Consider the following 24,516-nt stretch of genomic DNA (forward strand, 5'->3'; position numbering starts at 1 on the left):
ACACCTGTTTTATATGATGGCATGTTTTACCTGCTGATCAGGTTTCTTTGTAAGCAATTTCCTTATTTGAGGCAAAATGTTCTATAGGATGGATATCTTTCCTGACGCTAATATATAATATATAGCTTTAATCATAATGCTATGTTGTTATGGGTAAACGGATGTTATTCATATTTTTACCTCTCTTACACTAGTTTCCTAATCTCAGAGAGAAAACAGATGAATTCATACTTTTGTGAAAGTAAAATTTTATCAAGTTTAGTCATTACATTACCTGAATATGATTGTTTAAAAATAGTTATTTTAAATGTTCACATAAAAACATTATGACAAACACACAGTCATTATTTGGTCGGACTATTTTATTATATAGATTTTGACGCAGGAGAGAGAAAGGTGAAGGAAAAGATCTCACTTACATCACATGCATACTTTGCTGCGTACATTCACAATCAATTCATAACAAAAGATGGTCGTTGCTAGCATCATCTATTACCTACCTCCAAAATCCCTACAATGGGGAGAGGTAGGGAAGGGGGGGGGGTTGTAAACTTGTGAAGCCCCAAAAACGGATGGTTTCCTTCTTTTATTCTCTTAGTTAAAATGTTGTTGCAAAACTTCTATTGAGTCAGATTCCTTAATTAGCTAAGTAGCCTCTGTCTATTACTAACAGTTTTATGACTATGGTTTAATAAAGGGTAAAAAAAAACGTAATAAGATATTAATAACAAAAACATTAATGAGTATGTGTCGAGACTTAAATTTCTTAAAGTTAAACTCTTTGAAAACTTTTATTACTTATAAAATTAATCATTTGCTGAATATAGGGGTGGGGTGTAAAAGACGCTTAAATATACTTTAATCCATGCAGATTTCATATTTATTACTACAGCGACAGGTAAGATAAACTTTTAATTAAACCACTTCTAGCTACGAATGAATTTTCGCATGGGCAAAAGTAACAGAAATATGTCGGCAAATCAAAATGAACATTTTTCATTTCAACTTCTTGACATATTTCTGTATGCACTATTCATCAATCCACACTAAAATTTTACTCATCATAAACCATCCTTGGTATATGATTACTATTTCCTGTTAATTACAGTGTTATGTAACCAGTAGTTTGAGTATTTATTGGTTAAATATTTACACACAGACACGTATACATCTGTTTTATTTATACAAAAATGCTGACAATTTTATTAAATTGAATAATCATTTGATCATTAGTGAATGTAAGAGTAAACCAATGTGTTAATTTCTTTCAAAGAGTGGTTTCCAAGTGGGGGTACCATATCATAGATTGATCCTTTAACTCCAGTACTGATTAAAATAAATTATTTAGTTTTATATATATAAGTTTTGAGACCAGAGAAATGAAGAAAAAAAATCTCTTAACTGAAAAATCATTTTATGTATATTCTAATGTTTAAATCTTTTAACAGCAAATTGAAGAGAAAAAAAAACGGATAAATGATAAAAATTAATCAGAATGTAATTAATAAATGCAAAATGTTTAGGTAATTGTTATTAGAAGTGTTGATTATTTTCCTGCAAATTAATGAAATGCTCAATACAACATTTTAAATAAATCATCATTTTTATTTTACGCAGCAAAAAATAATCCAACCATTCGAAAGCGATACAATGAGGCATTGCACGTTAAGTTGATAAAGTAACTTTATAATAATTGTGTTCACCACCATTGCCACCATCACCACTGCTGCCAACACCACCATCATCAACAAATTGAAACATTAAAATAAAAACTTTTTAATACATTTATTTTACTTACCCTTGACCAAGTGATGCAAAAGTGTTTTGATAAGAGGATTTTTGTTCTTGAGACAGCCCTGAGCTGCATCCTGGTTGAACCAACTGAACTTGTCCAAAATTGGCTGACTGTGGCGACAGAAGAGCCGCAACCTGTTGAGAGCCAGCCACAGTGTTGATGGACGCCGTTGCAGGAACAAGAGAAGCTGCTTGGCTATACTCAGTAGGGGTTCCAACAGCTGCTACCGTGGCCGTTACGGGAACTGCTGCAGTTGCTGCTGTTGCTGCTGCTGGAGTTATTAATGTTTGAGATTTGATAAGAGGCAAGGAATCACTGCAGTCATTTTCTGATGACCCTAGTGTAGAAGACAAGAACTCTTCTTCAGGCCATTTGAAGGCATTTTCACCAATTTGGCTATCACCAGACAGGGATGGATCCGGCTAGAAAATATTAAAAAATAAATAAAAATAATAATAATAATCAGTATTATATTTTTCATTTACTTTATATTCTAAAAAAGGAATTTAGAAAAATAATAAAGGCAAAGAAATATTGTTTTAGAATATATTCTAATAATAAACACCCAGAAATGTAATTCTGTTAAAAGCTATACAAGTACAGTAGAACCCCGGGATATGACATTAAAAATTAGTAACAAAATACAGTACAGTATATAATACACATGTATATAATCAAATAACATTATAAATAAACACTGTAAGGCGGGGCAAATACCGTAACCAGGGGCTGGAAAAACATAGTATTCACACATCGTAATCTGGAAAAAAAAAAAAAAAAAAAAAAAAAAACAAGAAGTAAACTAGGACCACAGTATGCCAGGGTTCTACTGTAGAATAGCATGCAGAATTCTAGAATCATTTATTTACAATATTATTCAAGAAAACTTTACAATGCTAAGAATCTTTCAAAAGTAACCGCAATCATTGGAAGGTTGATTCGTAGTTTTGCTAAGACAATAGGTTTGTTATCGTTTTTAACATTTAATGAAAGAAATCTAAATTAGATTATGGTTTTCAGGACAAGATTTGATAAATATTTATTTATTTATTTCTATCAAATCATCCAACAAATAGCCATCAAGTAATATAACTTAAATATTAATCGTCCAGTTTTTAAAATGAATGATTAATTTACAAGAAAACAGCGAGAAAGAGAGGGGTATTTAGATATTTGCAAATGGTTAAATAAATCAACTCCAAATTCTTACTTCAAATTTATATTAAAAAAATGTATTTTGATGAAATGTTAACACAAAGAAGTTACTTTTAAGCATAAAATACAGAATGAAATAATGGGAAATGTTTTTGTTTGTTTTTTTTAAATCAAGATTGTTTGTATATATTTTAGAACTTATTTCTATGTTCTGCTAGGATTTTGAATTACTGCTTAGAGATGTTTTTTTAGAAATCTTTGAATCTCAGACTGTCATAAATTCTCCACAGATGAGGAGACTGAACAAAACCAGAGAAGCATGTCACATCATTATTAATTAATAACACTTGTGTTTTGGATTATTTTGTGGAACAAGCTAACCACTCTCAAAAACAGGATAAATTAGCTCTCAAAATACTCCAATGCATTGCATGTTGCAGCTTCCTTCATTCATTTAAAATAAGTACATTTAATTGGGAGAGAAATATTCCAAAACAATGATACTGTAACATCTGTAAGTTGCTGTAATGATTGCGTTTTTCTTTAAATAAACAGTCAGCCATCTTTCCTCAATCCATGAAAAGCTGTATGATGAACAAAACTTTTATGTTTGAATAGAAAGAATTTTTTTCCATAAAGAATTAGACTTCATTAAATCCTTATTTGTGGACTTTATCAGAAAATCCCTTGTCTTCCAGGTGACAGAATCGTTTTCTGTGAGATACATAGTTTTAAATGATATCTCTATAGTTTATTGCTTCAGGTATGTTGGCTCTTATTTAGAAATTTGACTTAAAAAAATTAAAATATAGAAAAATCTTATGATGTAAATACCCCTCACAGAACAAAAATGTTATATTCCAAAAATCATGTAAATTGATCAAATCGTTGTATTTGGGTTTTTTTTGTTTTTTTGTTGTTGTTTTTTTAAATAAGAAAGTCACATTTTGTGATTTTTAGTATTAAAAAGTGTTTATTATTTTGAATGCTAACAAAATCATAGTAGTTGAATAGAGTTGCCGCCCTTGAATTTTAGCACATTTCAAAATAACAGCTCCCAGTCTTGACCTTTTGGCTAGCAGCAAAGTGTAGTATCTGTTCTACTACACTTCACCTTTTCTGTCCTCTGTAAATGGGGGGAAATCTTTCTTGACTGAGACAATTTTTATTTTTGTTCCTATCCAGTGTTCTTTTTTGGGAGTTGGGTTTTCCCCACAGTAAAAACCGACCTTATGTCTAACTCTGCCCTTGTGGGGAGGCAAATAAATTGGAACAGCTCCCAGCCTCCATCTTGCCCGTCATAAAATTTGATTTTTGTAGTTAAATAAAAACTACTTGATCAATTTACGCCATTTTTGGAATATGACTGGTACATACATCATAGATTTGTTTATATTTTTTCCTTTTTTTTTTTTTTTAACTAAATCAAATTCCAAATAAGAAATAGTGCCCTAATTACTGATATTAACTGTTGCACATAAATCATCTTGAATTTTATTTCGAGTAAACATTGGATCCGTCTTAACTTTTCGTTGCTATTTTTAACATGAATTTACGATTAAATGCCATTTGAAGGAAAGATTTTGCCAATGGAAAAATTCTTCAATTCTGCATATTGAAATGGAAAAATGGAAAAATTCTTCAATTCTAGCATAGAAATATTGAAATGGAAAAATGGAAAAATTCTTCACTTCTAGCATAGAAATATTGAACATATGGGTCACATCTATGTTACTAAAATCTTCTGTGTTATTATATACTAGTTTCCCTACCAGGGTAGAGTTAGACACAAAGTCAATTTTTGAAGTGGAAAAAATCCAGCTCCTAAAAAGAAGGATTTTTGATTAGAACAAAAATTAAAATTCTTGCAATCTAGAATTATTCTCCTTTACTTACTGAAGACAGAAAAGATGAAATGTAGTATCAAAACAGACACTACACTTTGTTCCTACCCAATAGGCCAAGCATTTATCAATATTATTTTGAGCTGTAGAACTCTTTACAAGAAATAAAGTAGTGAATGTTGACTACAAACATTGAAAAAGCTATTATGATGCGTAAAAAAATGTTTTTGTCAAGAATTCCTTTTATATTTAAAAACAAAAATAAATATGTATGATCTACATATCCCTGACAAAACGAAAATATATTCCAAAAATCATGTAAATTGATTAAGTAGTTTTATTTTTATCAAGAAAGTAAATCAATTAAGCAATTAATGTGAATTCTTAAGCATTACAACATAAATATAATATGAATTATTGTAGTTATATTCCTTGTTTTTTCTTTTTAAGATTTTTTTTTTCATAATGGAGGACTAGACAGTTACTCTAGATAAAATTTAATGTTTTTATTTAAAAATAAAACTATTTGATCAATTTACATAAATTTTGCAATGTGATATTTTCGCTTTATCACGGATATATACATCCTACAGGTATTTTTTTATTTCTTTCTTTCTTTATTTATTTATTTATTTAATATAGAGGGAATACTGGACAAGAACTTAAAAATTTATACCTTCTCAATAATCCTGTAATAACATTTTTCCGCTCATTTTTTTTTTATATAGTCAAAATACTTTTTTTCACCAGATTTGCATGTAAAAAATGCTATTTAGCATTTCATAATCGAATTTTTTTTTTATTTTAATATCTGTTGATTTTTATATTACAATACATCACAAGTAGATTTGAAGTAAATGAAATCAAGACTATTCAATAAACATTTTGCAGATATCCACTAGTTCACTCCCCCCACATAACAAAAAAAAAAACATGACTCATTATTAGAACATTTACATAGTGTGTCTCCAATTTTTATTATTAAAATATTATTCTTACTTATTATTACTCTCCATGATTAAAAACCTTTCTCTTATTTTATCACAATATATATATATATTCATTAATTCTCACTAACAGTGTCATTAACGTTTTATGACTTTACACTAATGTATCAAATTTATTTTGATTATAGATTCTAATGAAAATAATAATTTTATTTTCAGTGAATGTCAGTGGAAAGAAGAATTTCATAACTGTTTCGCCTTTTAACATTTCTTTTTCTTAATCAAGCAATCTGTAGATTAATATCTGCTTTCTATTTGCTGATCACAGCTTTTTTTTGTTCAATAAATTTCATAAAATTAAAGGCAACAACAGACACTTTATGTTTTGAAATTTCTAAGATGAAGATTGATAATTCAGATTACTTGAAATATTTACATCATTATTCTTATCTCAGTTCTTATTTTCATGTTTCAGTCAATGTAACTAGGAAAAATTATCGGAATAATTCTATATTAAAAATACCAATACATTTAAGCAATATGAGGTTAAAATTCACAAAATCCATTCTAGAATTGCTCAAATAAACCTGTGGCTTAAAAAAAATTTTTTTTTTAATGGAATTGATTAACAAACAGTTTTAAGTCTTATGAAGGTTGAAGGTTCAATTCTTACTGCAAATGATTAATAATAAAATTAACACATGTGCACGGTCATGGTTGACAGAATGAGAAAAATCTACTCTCATGCATTAAATAAAAGGTTCAGTTCAGGTGTCTGAAATTCCCAAGTTCCACTAGAAACTTTTTAAGTTAAAAAAAATAGCAGGTCAGAGCTTACATTAGCTGAAACGTGAATGTAATATAACGTAAATAAATAATCACTTTAAATAATCCAAATTATACATTGTAGCGATTCAAGTCAAAATAGTATACTTCTTTCATACTCTGCAACATAGCAATAATTCTGTTTGCAAAACATTACATTTTATTATGATGTTGCAGATTGCACGGAATAATTCTCAAATATTCTAATTTATATTGTAAATATTATTTCCTTTAATTTTTTCTTCCTAAAACTTTTTTCTTTTTTATTGTTACTAATAACTTTGATATCTTTTTAAATGGTAACATAAATTGGTTAGTCGGTCAATTGTTGAGATTAACGACATATCAACATCACTGAGTCATTTAATGACAAAGGTGCATATATATATATATATATATATATATATATATATATATATATATATATATATACACACACACATATATATGTGTGTGTGTGTGTGTGTGTGTGTGTGTGTGTGTATATATATATATATATATATGCGCGTGTGTGGTTAGTAGATTTTATTCTGCAGGTGTATAGTTTGTAAATGATAGTTTCTGATCAAGAGATGGGACCCTGGCAGGTATTAAGATCCCAGAACATAGTCGACCTGAGAGTAGTGATGACAAAGAGGTGGTTCCACACTTGCATTAAAGCATACTTAAATGAAAACTAATAATATTTTTTAATTAAAACAAGTTTACATAATTGGGAGAGATAAAAATAATAAAGTATTTTCAAGTAGACGAGTGTTACCCTTAGCCATCCATATATGTTACCCTATTTGAAGTTTTTAACATTTGGCATTTCATATTTCATAGTAGGCTTATTTTTAGTCGATTGTTTCATGATATTTTGTGTTTAATTGAAAAGTCATTCTACTTTTGACTGTTGAAGTCAATGTGTTTCTCTTGCATAGAAAATAATTAAAATTTTGTATGCAGCAATTAGTAACATATACAATTTGCTTAATGTTTTAAATTGATTTTAACACTTCATAAACATGAAATATCAAATTTCTCTTCCCTTAATATATGTAAATGAGAATGATTCCGATTCCGATTGGAAAAAAAAGTTACAGATGAAAAGAAAGCACATGACTATTTCAATGGAATCTCTCAACTTGATTCATAAACTTAAACGTGTGTGTGTGTGTGTGTGTGTGTGTGTGTGTGTGTGTGTGTGTGTGTGTGTGTGTGTGTGTGTGTGTGTGTGTGTGTGTGTGTGTGTAACTCAGACTGGTAAAACTTTTTAAGATCAAACTCCTACAAAACCAATATCCTTTCACCAATATTTTTTTTTTTTTTTACACGGTGGTCACCACTTATCAAGGCCCGGAAGCCACTCAGGGATAAGGGTTATTGCAAGTACAGTACGTTAGTGGAGATTTGATGAAGTGTTTACTTAAGGAGGCGGTTCATTAGGAATTTGTTAACGTTGGACTTGAAGACATCCAAGTTGTAGTCAGGTGGGAAGCAGGCAGACAGAACAGAATTCCACAGGTGTGCAGTTCTAAGAAACAAGCTTTGTTCATGGAATTCACGTTTTGATTTAGGCACAGATATAGAGTGGGGGAAACTTTTCACAGTGGATTCAGCTAGACGGGTGTTTTTCATGAAAGATTGGCGAGGGGAGACCAGAGATTGGAGTTCAGACGAGCACCTGCCATGGAAATAACGATAAAACAAGGATAGGCTCGCAACGTCTCTTCTGTGGGAGAGAGGTTGCAGGGTAGAGAAAAGGGCATTCCACACTAAGCCACGAAGTCTATTTTGTACTCTGTCAAGGCAGGATAGGCTGTTTTTAGCAGCTCCTGCCCAGATATGGCAGCAGTATTCCATCCTTGGACGTACTTGGCTTTTATATAGATAGAGAATTGCATCGGTAGTGAGATCTTTTCTGGAGCGGTAGAAGGATCCCACCATCTTTCCAGCGGCCTTGGCAACAGACTTGATGTACGTGTTCCATTTCAGATCAGGAGTAAAGGTCAAACCCAGAAGCTTGTCAAAACACAGGGCCTCTCCCAGACGAGAGCCATCCATACCAATTGATGCCAGATGGGGATCAGAGCGTTGATGATGTAAGGATAGGAGTTTGGTTTTAGATGCATTAAAGGTAATCAGCCACGTCTTCCCCCACTGAACCACGCGCTCGAGATCAGAGGAGAGAGAATCAGAGAGAACTTTGTCATTTACAGCCTTTGATGTGTTGCCGTAGATGGTCGTGTCATCAGCATAGATGTCAACGAATGATTTAAGTATGTGTTTAGGGAGGTCATTGATGGAGATCAGGAAGAGAGTTGGGCCCAGAATTAACCCTTGAGGGACTCCAGCATTAATACTGCAGGCCTCTGATAAATTTATTATTTATAAACTTTTGATTGTAAATTGAGAATGTCTTTCATGAATTCAACATATTTTTTAATTAATGAAATTTAAAGAATTTCATTTTTTGTATTTTTAAGTTATATATTATGACTAGCGGGGGTACCCCGCGTTGCCCGGGTGTTTGAGGTGTAAATAATAAAAAAAAAAAAAAGGTGTTAGTAGAGAACAAGGCTCGAACCTGTGACAAACCCGAAGGTGGAAAAGAAAGTGAAAGAAAATGTAACATCTTACCACTACGCTACGAGACCATAGGAAGTGAAAAGTGTTCAAATTTAGCGATGTCAATCAAAAAGTTGACTTGCTAAATGAATACACAGGTGTAGAAAAAACGTTGGCTGAAGGCCAGCTCAGCTTTCCGCTGTTTCATTTATTTGTTTGTTTCCCCATGCTGTTGGAGAAACCAATGAATAGGCCAGTGAGCTGATTTGATTCAATTCAGTTTCGCTTTGTTTATACGAAAAAGACAAACAAACACTGGAAACCAGGTTTTTTTTTTGTTTTTTTTTTTGTTTTTGTTTTGAAAAAACTGGTTCAAAATAAATGTAGAGACAATGACCGTTCACTAATCGTAGATGTTACAATCTAGAGAGTATATAAAAAGTTCTAAAATATACTACCCCCCCCCCTCAAGAACCCCACCATTGCTGGACATACAAAAACACGCCTTTGCCTTTCGTCCCTATATATTATGAAAATCTTAATGTCATTAAGATTTTATTTTATTCCTTTTTGTTGTTGTTTTGAAGCATTTTTAATTATGTCCAGCTTTTTTGTATTTTAGTTGGAATCCACTAATTTTTTCTCTTTCAGACTCTTAAATCAATGAGATTACTCTGACTCATCATTCTACTTATAATTCATGAAAATTTGGTTGGCAATTCAACCAACTCATCTTAACTCTGGTTGTTATTTGTAAATATACTTTGAGTAATTGAAACTATGAGTAGTACTGACATGCAGTACTGTACTGACATGCAGAAGTTCAAGTATAATGTGAACAGACATCTTGCTGCTAAACTCCCTAGATAGTACCTCTGTAACTTAGGTCCCTGATAGTAGCCCCTTACACCAAAGTAGCAATGTGCCTTGTTTGGGGTGAAAATGTAATTTATAAAAAAAAAAGATTATTATACGTTTCAAGTTTGATACAATTTGAAATCCATTAAAAAAATGTAGCGGAACTGATATGCAAAATGAATTGCCTACTTTCTCTGCTGGTGATGGCCATCTTCATTAGGCAGAATACCTGTTGTGTCTGCATTGATTTTTTTTGGCTTTCCCCAAACAAGGGAGGCCAACAAAACATGGGAACTACTTGAGACAGTCGACTAATCTGTGTTGCTAGTTATGCAGGTGAGTTGTTTCAGCCGTGAATCATTGATGACATTCACAAAAAAAAATTTTGCTTGTTCGCAGTTTTGTCTTTTGTCTATGTCACGTTGATGTGCTGGTAATTCCGTTGTGATCCTCTGTTTGGGCTTCTACTGATCCTTTTGTTAGTTTTTGTCGTTCCCATCCATTTTTGAAAATCTAATGGTCCCTAGTTTGGTCAGCATTTTGCGTAACAAACCTTTGAAATGATCAGGCCCAATGTAATTATTTGCTGTTGTACACCAAAAAAAAAAAAAATTTAATAACGCTTTCCTTATAATTCCTACCACATCTCAGAATTCTGTTTGTTTGTTTGTTTGTTTTACAAAGGTAAAGAAAAGGCAGTTTCAGAACTATGATTCCAAATGATCAGATTACAAATATTGTAATTTTTATTAAAAAAAAAATTTTTTTTTAAACTATCAAAATTATTAGTATCCTCAATAATAATTTCCTCATCCAAAACATAATTGTTTTCACTTGTGTTTGTTTTAGTTAAAACACTTACACCAAAAAAATATTCGATTGATTTTCCTATTTACAAAGGAACCACAAGAAACAAATGTTGTATAGATCAAAATAAATGCGAAATTTTTATTCCCCCCCCCCCGCTCCCGCTCCTTCAAAAGTGGACATAAAAGTGATATGTTTTACCTCCTTTAAATAATGTGTTTAAATCAAAAACTGGAGCTAATTTTTAAATCAAATAAAATTCTCTTTTAATAAGAAAATGTTTCAAAAAGTAAAACAGTGTGAGTTCTAAGGATACAAATTTAAGAAAAAAATTCATCATACTTTTTAATTTCTTGTAAGCTTAATTAATGTTTTTAGTATGAAAAAAGAAAATAGGTCATACATAAAAATATTATATTTATATAATATTATATAAGATATTTTGTTGCTCTCTCTCTCTCTCTCTCTCTCTCTCTCTCTCTCTCTCTCTCTCTCTCTCTCTCTCTCTCTCTCTCTCTCTCTTAAATGGTTGGATTCTATTTTATATAAAATGCTTTGTGACTTTAGGTTTTTCTGTCTCCAATTTTTAATTAATGTACTAATTAACATTTAATTGTTGTCCCTTTTTTTTTTTTTACTGGAGAGCCTTGTCTGCTATGGCGAATTTTCAGTCTTTTAAATGTAATTCTTCATTATTCTAAAGCATCTTCATAAAGTATTTAAATTGAATAAAATATTTTGATTTTACTTTCTGCCTTCTATTAATATATCTATTATAAATTAGTATATCTATTATTATAAATTAAGGGAATGTTTTTTGTTTGATACTTGGAGAATTTCTTCATCTTAATCATAACCAATGAAAAATTAAAATGGCCATCTTAAGAAAAGTATAAAGATTGATTAAAGACTAAGAATTTAAACATTCTTAATTTACCATTTCATACATTTATTTACAATCATCTCTACATCAATAAAATTGAAATAACTTTATTCATGTGTGTGTGAGTGACTTTCTCGTGTCAACATAAATTATGTTTTTACTTACTATTAATTGATTATTGGTAGAAATAAAATAATGCAATAGCACAAAACAAACTTTTTAAAAATCTTATTTAAAAAAATATTTAATTATGAAATTAAATCTATCAGAATGCATTTCAGTTTCTTCATACAAATTAGTAATTTTAATTTTGTTAAGGAGGGAGCAATTTCTTTGCAACCATTTGAGATTTGAAAGGAATTTGGGAGCATTTAAACTGCTGAATCAGAAGTCATTTATGCCTTTAAAATTCTTTGCAAATCAGTGTGTATTAAAAGAATGTTTTGAGAACTAATTACATTCAATCATTTTATGAATATAAAGGAAAACAACATTATCTTTATAAAAAATAGTTATAGTTTTATATCAATTTTATTCAATAATTTCATGACCAAACAATATGGTCACAAGCAAATCGTGTTGAAACACTGAATCACTGATGTTAAGCAATGTCAAACCTAGTTAATACTTAAAATAGATGGCTGCTAAATAATCCCACATGCTATAAATAAACAGTCCATCTAGATGTGTGTGACAGGTAACAGCTTAGCTAGAGGTAATACAGCTGAACAAATTAGTGTCCTGATACAAGGATGGTATTCATTCAATTTAGCAATATAAAAATTGTTGATAAGCCATTTGATCACAGCTGTAGTACTTGAAAAAGAATATTACATATTTTATTTTCTCATAATGAATAACCGAAAACAAAAAATCCCATTCCTGTTATACATATTTAATCTAATGGTGTTTTAAATCTGAAATAAAGTTTTCTAGTGATTTAAAAAAAATAAAATAAAATATAAAATAAAACTTTTTTTATTTTAGCCAAGTCTCCAGAGTTGAATGACTTATATTACATCCAAAAATCACTGACGATATGAGTTCAACAAAAAATTGACTAATTTTTAAGTGTGATAACTAGACAGCTTTCAACATCAGTCAAAATGATTCCAGATGTTTCTACTGGCAGCTAAGTAATGATTTCTAAACTCTCAGTTCATCCCATAACTTCTATCCAGATTTTTAATTCTCTGAAATTTAATAGATTTTTAATTCTCTGAAATTTAATAAGTGGAAATGTCTAAGGAATCTGTATACATGAAACTTTATAAAATTTTATTTTATAAAAACAAAAATTAATTAGAATTTCACCGTTGAAAGTCTTTACAACATGATACTAAGTCACATAATGATTAATAACATAAGTCTGCAAATTAAGCAACTCAAAATATTCATTCAACTCATGGGGGAAGAATGTCTGAAAATATGGAAGATGGTTAACAAAATACAAAAATAGAAATTTCACCCTTAAAGATGAAGATCGAAGTTGAGTTTGATGAAGAGTCTGTTGTGGCATCACTTAAAGAAAAATAAATGAAAACAACACCAACATTATTATATTTAAAAATGGATTGATTAGAGAAACGCATCAGTTTTTCAGTTAAGAAAAATGAGGAAGAGATGATACATTATGGAGATGTAAGAGAGAAGAATGGAGAAAATATGATCAGACATTTATTTCTGGTTCAATCTCAAGGGTTTCTATTAACACAACCTCACATTATAATTTAAGAAGAGTAGAAAGTAGATCTTGTGTTTACTTTTGACAACCGCGTTATTCTTGCTTCTTTTATTTTTTCCTTTAGTCCTCACATTCCAGGAGCAACATGTCTGACGAGGAGGGAATGATTGCTGTTTTTTATGTCAGAATCTATTTCATTTCAACACTTATTGTTAGCAAGTTTCTGAGCTTGAAGTAGTTTTTTTTTTTTTAGCTTCTTACTTCAAGTTGCTCCATGCCTTGTCTGGAGCAATTTCCATTAAAACAAAACAAAAAACAGTAATATCATTTGAAGAACTGACAATGAAGTTTTCCTTGAACCACATAACTGTTCATCACCATCTTCAAGTACTTAGAAAGGTTTCTAAGCTGGGAAATGGGTTTCTCCTAAATTGTTTGAAGGCAACAATAAATCATGAGTTGAGATCTGCAGACATTGCCAACGACCATTAACCAACGACAAATAACACCCTACCTGAGAATTATTTTTTTAAACTCCTCAGCCTAACATTTACAACCAATATGAACAGGAACAAATACATTGAGGACATTGCAAAGGTTGCTGCAAAGAAGATGGGTTCCCTTTATCAAACTAGAAGACTACTCGCATTTGAGAGTATTCTGTACCTCTACAAGGCCACCATTCACTCATATACATGGAATATTATTGCCACATCTGGGCTGATGCATCTACCATTAGCCTCTCCCTCTTGGATAAGGTCCAAAAAAGAGTTTTCAATCTAATAGGTCCCACTTTATCAACTAAGCTCCAGCCCCTGTCTCCTCATCGCTGCAGTGTTGCATCTCTGTGCCTGGTTTACAGATATTTTAGTGGAATGTGTTCTGATGAATTTGTTGCGCCTGTATCCTCTCAACGTACATATCCTCAACAAACACGCTTAGCAACAAAATCTCACCTCTTCACTTTTGAGGTCCCTAAATGCCAGAAAGCTTTCTATTCTAATAGTTTCTTCCCTTAAACAGCTATACTTTGGAATTCCCTTCCTGCTACCTGTTTCCCTGGCTGTACCGATATGCAGAAGTTAAAATGTAATGTAAATCACCATCTTGTTAATCTCTCCTAGACCTGGTCCCAAATAGTAATCACTTACGCCCAAGTGGCAATATGCCTTGTCAGGGGGCGAATGTGAGTTTAAAAAAAAAAAAATTCCATGACATGCCTATTTACCTTTGTAAGTTGTTGCTAAAAATGAAAAATTGCATGTCTTAACAAAAGCTCCATCACCAATTCTTTAGCTAATTTAACTAGGTTTTCCTTAAATGACATTACAAGGAGCTTTTCATCAAAGTCAACTAGATATCCCTATGTTCATCTTTAAGGGTGAAATTTCCATTTTTGAATTTTGTAAACTATCTTCTGCATCTTCTTTTATTTAGGCATTCTTACTATAAGTGAATATTTCGCGTTGTTTCAGCTGCAGAGTTATTTTTTTAACTCTTAAATCATTATGCTCACCTCAAATGCTTCTTGCATGTAACATCAATAAAAATTACATTTTTCTGTAAATCAAAATTTTATCAAGTCAAATATGTCTGCATAGATGTACTATTATTAATTTCCATCATACATTGCCCTTTTTAATCTAGGCTATTCGATCCAGTCACTTCCAGGTTTGGTCTACACAAAGAACCAGAAACAAAGCAAGGTCTGTTAGTTCTTGAAAAATGTACAGGAATGAGAAACAGGAATAATATAAATGAAAATAACAGGATCCCCATAATTCTAAACAGGAGACTATGAGAGAAATTTGCCAGCATCTTGAAACACACGTATGTAAAAGAATAACAGGTCAAATTCTGCTTGCTCATATTATTTGAATAGCGTTGATGATTTGCTGACAAAATAACTTCTGTGTATTGATTACTCAACCATCCTGACTCTCTGTGTGCATCCAAGCATTTCTGAGGTTTGTGTCACTTTTATTTGCTTTGGGAAAGTCATCCGTCTTTCATTGCATCGTACGCACAATATACAAGATTTTGCCTGATGAGGACATCACCAGCAAAGTCATGGGCAAGTCATTTTACATATCAGCTTCAATACACATTTAATAGATTTCAGAGAATCAAAATCCAAATAGAACTTATGAGATTATCTGGTATTTTTTGGTTGCATATTTTCTGGTAGCACAACTAGGGCTAAACTAAAGACTATGTATGAAGCTAAAAGTCTCATATAAATTGATAATGGAAAAAATAAAAGTAATATTTTTGCATCAAATTATGTTAAAAATTTATTAATAAATTGGTCTCATGAAATAAAAACTTTTATTCGTTCAACTTTGTCGGGAAGTAACTGCAACAATTCATTTTGTTCAGATGGAAAAGACATGCATGGAGAGAATAGGGGAAATAGTTGCAAGAAACCTTTGAAAAAGTGAAATAGCCGCAAATCAAAGTTATAATTAGAGTAAGCAGAGCATGACATATAAATAGAGGATGAAGCACCAGGAATCAAATGCCAGCATCCGAAAAGCAGCTAAAATGGAACAAATTATTCTAATAGAGAGAATACAAGTTTTCACCTCATTTTATTAAAAAGAAAAGAAAAAAATGATAATTTAGATCTTGGCTATTTCAATTGACTTTCTTCTACTAAATACAATAGCTAGATTGCATATCCTAGAGGTATCTTACCTATATACCATCTGGCCATTCTGAAAAGAAATGAAAATATATATGTTGTTGTTGTGATATAGTGGACATGATGGTCTTTATGTAGATCTCAGCAAGCTTATCTGAAATCATGTTGTTGAAATTGTAAATGAATTGACTACTTTTTCAAGATTTGTGAATACACACAACTATTGTTTCCATTAATGATAAACTAATCATGCATCTTACAAAAGGTAAGAAATCTCATGCATGAAGATAACATAAATATCATCCAATAAGTGAATATCGAAAATAGGCAGCATCTCACTATTTCCCCTGTCCCCGAAAAAAATATTTTTTATCTGAACATTTTTCTCACTATTTCTCTTGAAGAATACTGTAGGATTTGTATACAGAATAAACACAAAGGGTTCAATTACGTTTGTAAGAGCAATATTTCTTATTTATAGATGATACTATACAGCAATAAAGTGATTAGTCATCTGAAACTGAACTGGTTTCATATCAGATTGGTAATACAGCCGAGGGGCAACATTAAACACTACCATCGTTTTATCAAATGGCTAATCAGTGTATTGTTCTATAGTCAGAAACAAAAATGGTAAGAGTAAAAGAGAAGAAACAGAGAGAATAGAGCTGAGAATTCTTATCATACCAGTTTCATTGTATAACTGGTTAAGATCGGATCTGAAACACAAGTGTGAAAAGTATAAGAGTAAGATGCAACAAAGAGTCATGTCCCAAACTAGTTATTTGAAAATTGTTGAAAAATGACTAAAAACTGTGATTAAAAATAACAAAATGAAAACTAGATAATACTAATTATCAAATTAGCCTAAAACTTCTCCATATTAGAATTTTTTTAATTAATTTTTCCTCTTCCTTTTATTTTTTCTTATAAGAATGTATTAAAATTAAAATTATATATTAAAATTAGCCAGTATTTGATCTTATGTCTTTAATTAAATTTGAATTGTTTAAAACACACATTTTAATAAGTGTAATCCACTATGATGAGTCATTTTTAAAAAGCTTTATATGTCAATTTCTTGAAAAAAAATATTAACATCTAAATAATGACAAAGTTTATTTGCTGATAGAAATGAACAAAAAGAAAAAGAATTTTGAAAACACTAGAAAAAAAAATCAAGAGAATGGTAATAAGATATTGAGGTAAGAAAAATAAAAAGCTTTACCATTAAACTCAGAAAGAGGAGTACATTGGGTAATTGAAAACTTAATCTTAAATGGTGTATTTTCTATTCATCGTTAATATAAGTCATCACAAGTTTCACAGATCACAAATTATTTGTTCAAAAGCAATCATTGCTCCATAAATACAACAGTGTTCAGGTCATCTTATGTGAACATACATTTTAAAACATGATAAAATAAAGATGGGGATTGTTTTTTAAGATGATAGCTATTGTTTTGGATTTGACAGTTTTAATTATAAAACTATTATTCAAATCAGATCTTGAACTTCTAAAAAGAAAAATAATGAAAAATAGCTTGTAATTTCCCCTAAAAATATGAAAAAAAAATGTCAATATTGAACAAATAAAAAAGGAGAAATTGGAAAATTGTGCTTACCTCCGCTCCATCTAAAAACTCAGTTAAAAGTTTAGGATCTCTGAAATAAAAATAAACAAAAGTTGAATCTCTTGCCACATATTTTCTAAGATGAAATTAATAAAATTCAAATAACTAAGAATATGATTAACAAATTCTACTTCAACCATTTTAACAAATTTCAAATATTTTCAAATCTGATTTGCATGTTAATAGACTTTCAAAATAAAAAAAAAAGTCTGATTTTCAAAAAAAAAAAAAAGTCAAATAATTTTCAAAAAAAAAAAGTCGAGTAGACTTTCAAAATCAAATTTCAAATCTGATTGCATGTTAATAGACTTTCTTACAGAGTGGAAAATTAGGATTTATTTCAAGCTTGTTATATTAACTTATTGCTAAAAGTTTGTACGATTTTATTATATAAAATACAATTGGTTCTTCATACCATGTCATACTCTTGTAACTTCTCAATTAATGACTAAATATAAATAGAATCAAATAATAATGAGTGGTATGTGATTTTGCATAAATTTAACTCTGTTAATCAAAATGTTTGTTAGTCTGTATGTATACTAGCAAGGATACTGAACATTGGCCCTAATTGTAATTAAATAAGAGTTTCTCTTCACTATTCTAATATTGAAATTCAGAAAACTAGTCCACAAAGGACAAATTCTCACCCAACATTGAATATTACTTTCAACCACACCATTTTTCCTATTATCAGCATTCAATCAACACACTATGTGACATGTGAAAAACAGTTGCTCTTCAAAATTTTCTCAGTCTTTTATTACTCCATCGTGTAATTGAAGAAAGGGGTGGTTCATCATGATTACTACAACAATTATTATAATCAACACTTTTTTATTATAAGATGTAAATAAGTTTTGTTTGTTTTTGTAAACACAAACATATTTCTACCAACAAACTTTTTACTTTTGAACTTAATGTATTACATAAACTCTTGTAACTATAGTGTCTACTGAAGAGAACTTGAGTGTTTAAGATCTCTCTGTACAGGGTTTGTCAAGACAATTTGGCATGAAGATAGTTTACCTATAAGTAAACCCTGGCTAAATATTGAAAATCACATCCCTCGGTATGGCTAAAACGAAAAATCGTGGATCTTCTCAAAGTGATGTTGCCTATGGTAACAGCACAAAGCTAGATACTCCACCGCACTAAATGAATTCTTGCTCTGGAATCCAGTAAGACCAAGAGACTACAAGAAAGATTTACTATAATATATTTAAATGATAAATTGGGAAGAAGAAAATTCATGTTCTTAACTTCTTTACTACCTCAGTTGTTGAGAGGTAAAGAGATTTAAGGGAATATTCAAATATCTTTGTGTCTCATCAAGTGTTAGCCCTTAAAAAGGGTCCCTTGATTTCTGAGAACTATGACTAAAGTCAAATGAAACAACCCAATATAACATGTACATAAAACAGACCAAAACATTCTTTTTATTGAACTATGCACACCCACCTGCTAACAATTCTAAATACGTTGTATCTCTTCCATCACTATAATTTTAAACAATTGTGTTAAACTTTATTCTGCATTTGATGTTGCTCTTTTTCTTGCTACATAAAATAACATTTATATTGTGTTTGTTTTTTTGCCTGTACATAAATTTCATAAACACACACCAAGTTATTTTTATTTATTATCAATTACTTGTTGAAGTAAGAAAAAAATATTTGGATTTTGCAAAATTAATTTCAGAAATATCTACTTATATATAAAAGGCAGTGTGCGTGCGTGCATGTGTGTGTTCTTCCCTATGGATTCGAATTTTTAAAAAATATCACACAAATGTACCTCATGTATCTAGGAGTATTCTTACATAGGTTTTGTATCAGAATGCCTCAAACAAGTACTGAAAATCGATAATTGAAAAAATATGATTAAAGAAGGAACAGTCTGATCTTGACCAAAGTTAACATCCTTATACAGCCTAACATCACAAGTGCATTTGAGAAATTTTATCACTGCACAAGCAGAAGGTCACGGCATATAAAACCCCAAGAGTAGCTTCTTTGATAAAACGGGGTGGGGGGATCAAAATGAATGTTTCCGATTAGAACACAATTGAACCATGCTACTTGACTTTTGCATTTTAAACTTTAATTCACAACATTTTATAAAAATATTTTTATAAACTAAAAAATAGCTTTTTTGACAAGGCAAGGACACATTTAAAATGAATATTTCTGTTTAGGGCACAACTGAACTGTGATACTTGATTTTTGAATTTTAAACTTTAATTCAAGCTATTATATAAAAATAATTTATCAAATCAACAGTAGGTTCTCTACAGTCCAATGTAGACTATAATGTATTATGGATTGAGTCACTGCGTGGAGGCATGTGAAGCTTCCTTCTGATCCCCAAATACAGCAGGCAATAAACCGATTTGATTGATAATAAAATATGGGAGGGCAAAATTTTTGTTGATCCTTATTTAATCCAGGGCAACGTCAGGTCTCCTTGCTTTAATGATAGTATGGCGTGAGAAGGTTACCCGTTACTTTAGGTTATCCATTTTTCTTTGTTGCTGCTTCAATTGAGCAAATTACCTATGTCTGTTATAGCAATCGAGGTTATGGTGGATGATTTTATTTTTAGGACAAAAAAAGGAAAACTATTCAAACCCACCTGGGCTTTTAGTCCAAGCTGATTTTGTTGGTGGCTTATGATCCACAAATGTAATGGAGTTCATTCAAAGTGAGGTGACTCTGTATGTCTTCTTGTAATTTTTATATTCTTGCCAAAGTAAGAATTGCAATAAAGTTTTATTGCATCATAATTTTCCATACACTTCAAATGGATTCAAGCAACAAACACTCTAATATCAGGGCATTAATACTCCTGCTTCACAAAAAAAGAAATAAATAATTCTAATGTTGAAACATTATAGAATAAGGAAAATGTAATTTTTTTTTCTTCTTTTCACAAAGAACTCCAAAGTTTGAAATACATATAAATCAGAGTTCTTGTTTTCCAAAATCTTTTTACTTATATTTTTTAAATCATACAAAATACATATTAAAATATTATTGACTTCTAATATCAAGTTAAATTTTTATCCATTTTTTTTTGAATTTTTTGTTCTCATTAACTGTAATTTGTGATTAACTGATCTACTGGCTCATCTTTTAATAAGTTTCTATCATTCACCACCTTTCCCCTCACTCTTATTTTATACACTTTCTATTTTTATCTCACTTCTGTTTCTCTTTCACTCTCTGTGTTTATTATATAATCAATTTTGCTGCTTCTTTTAACCCTCTTCTTTCTCCCCTAACTCCTTTTTTTTCAATATTAATGAAGAGAAACAGCAAGAAAATTATCTCTGCTGGAAAGAAAAATGGAGAGAGAAATATATAAGGAGCGGAAAGATAATAATTTTAGATGTTATCATTTTGCTTTTGTAAATTTAACTGGCTTTGAAAACTTTAATGCCACTTAGCCAAGAATTATTTATTAAAAAAAAAAAACTTCCTAGGAGGTTCAACAATCTAGGCATTGCGTTCTTATTTGAAAGAAAGGAAGTGATATTATTCTGTCACATTAAGTGCTCCTACCAAAAAATTATGATGGGACTGTTCTTGCTATTTTTGTACACTTTCAAATTGTCCCATCAGGGAGTTAAAATTCTATTTATTTATTGTATAAATAGAGGAAGGCAGAGCAAAGAAGGTAAATATACACAGGGTGTAGGAAAAAAAAGATGAAACAAAAATAAAATAAATTGTAAAAAAAACTTTGTTGAGAAAGAAAAGTTAAAAAGTTTTTCAAGAAATATGTTTGCCATAAAATTGTGCAATGATGAGAATAAGAAGAAGGAGCTATCTTGCTTGCCCAGAGTACATTCTTGCTTGGGACTTTTTGATTTTAAAAAAAAAAAAAAATCAAAATCATCATCATATTAAGTTAAACATGTTTTCAAAGAGTCAAGAACGAATAGTGAATTAATGAGATGTGCTTTTGCAAAACAATATACAAATTAGTTAACTTTGGGACATAAGTATATTAGAAAGTTATTGTTCTTCTATTTTGAATATGAATATGGCATTTGAATCTCACTGCTAGTGCAATAAATGGCCTACTTTTATAAATATATTACATATATGCTAAAACATTATCGCTTAATATTATAAAGCCTTATTATAAATTCATATAAAGGTTCACATCAACTGCCTTGATAATAAAAAATGCAAAATATAAATAAAAAATAAGGGTTTTATTTTTCAATTACATTTTGATGCATGGCACATCAACCAAAACTTTAGTTGTAAAATAAATAACACTGAAAACAACAGTTCAAAGGAAAACAATGGTTTCAATGAATTTTGCTGAAAATAAACAAACTGTTCAGTGAAAAACAACTGGCTAACAAAATTTCTTAGCGTTACTTTAATTTTGTATGCTGATAGCTCATTTCTAATACTGCAGTGGTTCCAAATATTACAGGGTGAACAGAAAGTCCTTGGACCAATTCAAAAGTGGTTTATTAATAGAAAATTACAAAAATATAAATTAAACATGAATGAAAATTATAAGTTAGGAAAGCAAGAATAAATTCGAATTATTTATTTTCAATGTGATGTCCCTTCCTTTCGATTAGACGTTCAATTCTCTGTCTGAAGTTACCAACCGAGGCACGCAGCGTTTCCTGGGGTATTTTAGCCCATTCACTCAGAGGAGATGTCTTCAAAGCATCAACACTTGGATGAACAACAGAACAGACCTTTGCCTCGAACAAAGACCACACCGGGATTCAAATTAGGCGATGCAGGAGGCCACATCTCCTTACTCCAGAATCTTGGAAAATGACGTTGGCACCAGTCCTGCGTTTTTCTGGAGGTGTGGGATGGTGCTCCATCTTGTTGGAAGGTGAAAGGATGATCTTTGAAGTGTTTCTTCATCTCCTCAAATGCTGGAACCAAAACATCGTTAATGTAGCGATCTGTGTTGATCTTAACCCCCTGCTCCACGAAAATCAGAGGCGACTTCCAAGATTTGGAGACTGCAGCCCACACCATGAGGGAAGATGGCTTTTGTCGGCGGAAAACTATTCTCATGGAGCCATCAATGTCTGCTGAAGATTTTGCGTAAACTCTGTCGTTCTGATTGTTAACCGTCGCTTCAATTGTGAAGAGTTTTTCATCACAAAAAACGATCTCTCGCTCTGCCGTGCCAGCCTTCAGTTCTCCAAGAAGGAGCTTTGCTCTTTCAAGTCTCTTGTGCTTTTGGGCAGGTGTGAGGTACTGTCTCTTTCTCAGCTTGTAGGGGGACAACTGGAGATTGTTTTTTACGATGGTTCTCATCGAGGTCACGCTCACATTCATGTATTTAGCCATTTGGCTTGCAGATCTCTTCGGGTTCCTCCTTACCCTCTCTCGGACAGCTTTAATCACCTTCTTTGTTCGAGCAGTGCGAAGTCTTCCACTCCTAGGACGGTCTTCAGATGAATCAAGTTCCTTAAATCTGTTCACAACATGGTACACGGTGGATTTAGTCACTTTCAAGAGCTTAATAATCTCTGAGTTTGTCCTTCCCGCGCAATGAAGCTGAATTATGGCCTCTCGTTTGCTCATTTTTCTGAAAGTTTCAACAAAACTATTTTAATAATTTTGTTGAAAATAATTAGATCTCTCTCCTCTGATCTTGAGCATGTAGTACAATGGGGAAAAGAGTAGCCGGTTACTTTTAATGCGTCTAAAACCAAGCTTCTCTCTTTACATCATCAACATTCTGATCCCCATCTGGCATCAATTGAAATGAATGGCTCTCGTCTTCAGGAGGCCTCAAGTTTTGACAAGCTTCTGGGTCTGACCATTACTCCTGATCTTAAATGGAACACGTACATCAAATCTGTTTCCAAGGCCGCTGGAAAAATGGTGGGATCTTTCTATCGATCCAGTAGATATCTCACTGCTGATGCAATTCTCTATCTATATAAGAGTCAGGTACGTCCACGGATGGAATACTGTTGCCACATCTGGGCAGGAACTGCTAGAAAGGACTTGTCCTGCCTTGATAGAGTTCAAAATAGACTTCGTAGCCTCATAGGAGATGTCCTTTTCTCTTCCCTGCAACCTCTATCTCACAGAAGAGATGTTGCGAGTTTGTCTCTGATGTATCGTTATTTTCATGGAAAGTGTTCGAGTGAGCTTCAATCTATGGTCCCCCCTCGCCGAACTTTCACAAGAAACACTCGTCTAGCTGTAAACACTATCAATAATTCCCCCCACTCTTTATCTGTGCCTAAACCTAAACGTAGATTCCATGAACAAAGCTTCTTTCTTAGAACTGCACGCCTGTGGAATTGTCTTCCGTTTTCCTGCTTTCCGGCTGACTACAATATGGTTGTCTTCAAGTCTAACGTAAATAAGTTATTGATGAGCCGTTCCATATAAGTTATCAAATTTAACAAATTTTCATTACTAATGATTATTATATTGTCCAATCTCTACTGTACACTCTTTAACCCTTATCCTTGAGTGGCCTCTTGGCCTTGATAATGTGTTGATACCTATGAAAAAAAAAAAAAAAGAAAAAGTCCAATGTGAACAAGTTCTAATTGAATCGTCCCCCTAAGTAATCCAAGTTACAAAATTCCCACTGTTTACTATGCTAAAATCACAATGACTAATGTATACCTATTAACCCTTATCCTCGAGTGGCCTCTGGGCCTTGATAAGTGGTGACACTCATGTAAAAAAAAAAAAAAAAAAAAGTTAGACTAAATACTTACTTTATTCGAAAAGAGAAAAAGTGATTTTAACAATATTTAATTTTAAAACTAAAAATGGTCCAAGGACTTTCTGTTCACCCTGTACTGTGTTTCTTGGCTACATTTCTATCATATTTAGTAATAGGAAAAAGAAAAGAGACAGGGAGAGAGA

The 24,516-nt window shown here is 31.4% G+C and overlaps 1 protein-coding gene across 4 annotated transcripts in view; it reads right to left on the reverse strand.

Moving 5' to 3' along the window:
• LOC145277034 (uncharacterized) overlaps nt 1–24,516 on the reverse strand; it is a 297,662-nt gene that overhangs the window by 44,052 nt on the left and 229,094 nt on the right. For all 4 annotated transcript variants that reach the window (XM_080128657.1, XM_080128659.1, XM_080128656.1 and 1 more), the window contains exons 5-6: nt 17,618–17,657; nt 1,799–2,217 (exon numbers count right to left, since the gene is read on the reverse strand). In XM_080128657.1, coding sequence (XP_079984783.1) covers nt 1,799–2,217; nt 17,618–17,657 — 459 coding nt within the window. The remainder of the gene's footprint in view (nt 1–1,798; nt 2,218–17,617; nt 17,658–24,516) is intronic.

The sequence above is a fragment of the Euprymna scolopes genome, chromosome 5 (genome assembly GCF_053919585.1).
Source record: "Euprymna scolopes isolate OS-2025 chromosome 5, ASM5391958v1, whole genome shotgun sequence".
NCBI lineage: Eukaryota > Metazoa > Mollusca > Cephalopoda > Sepiida > Sepiolidae > Euprymna > Euprymna scolopes.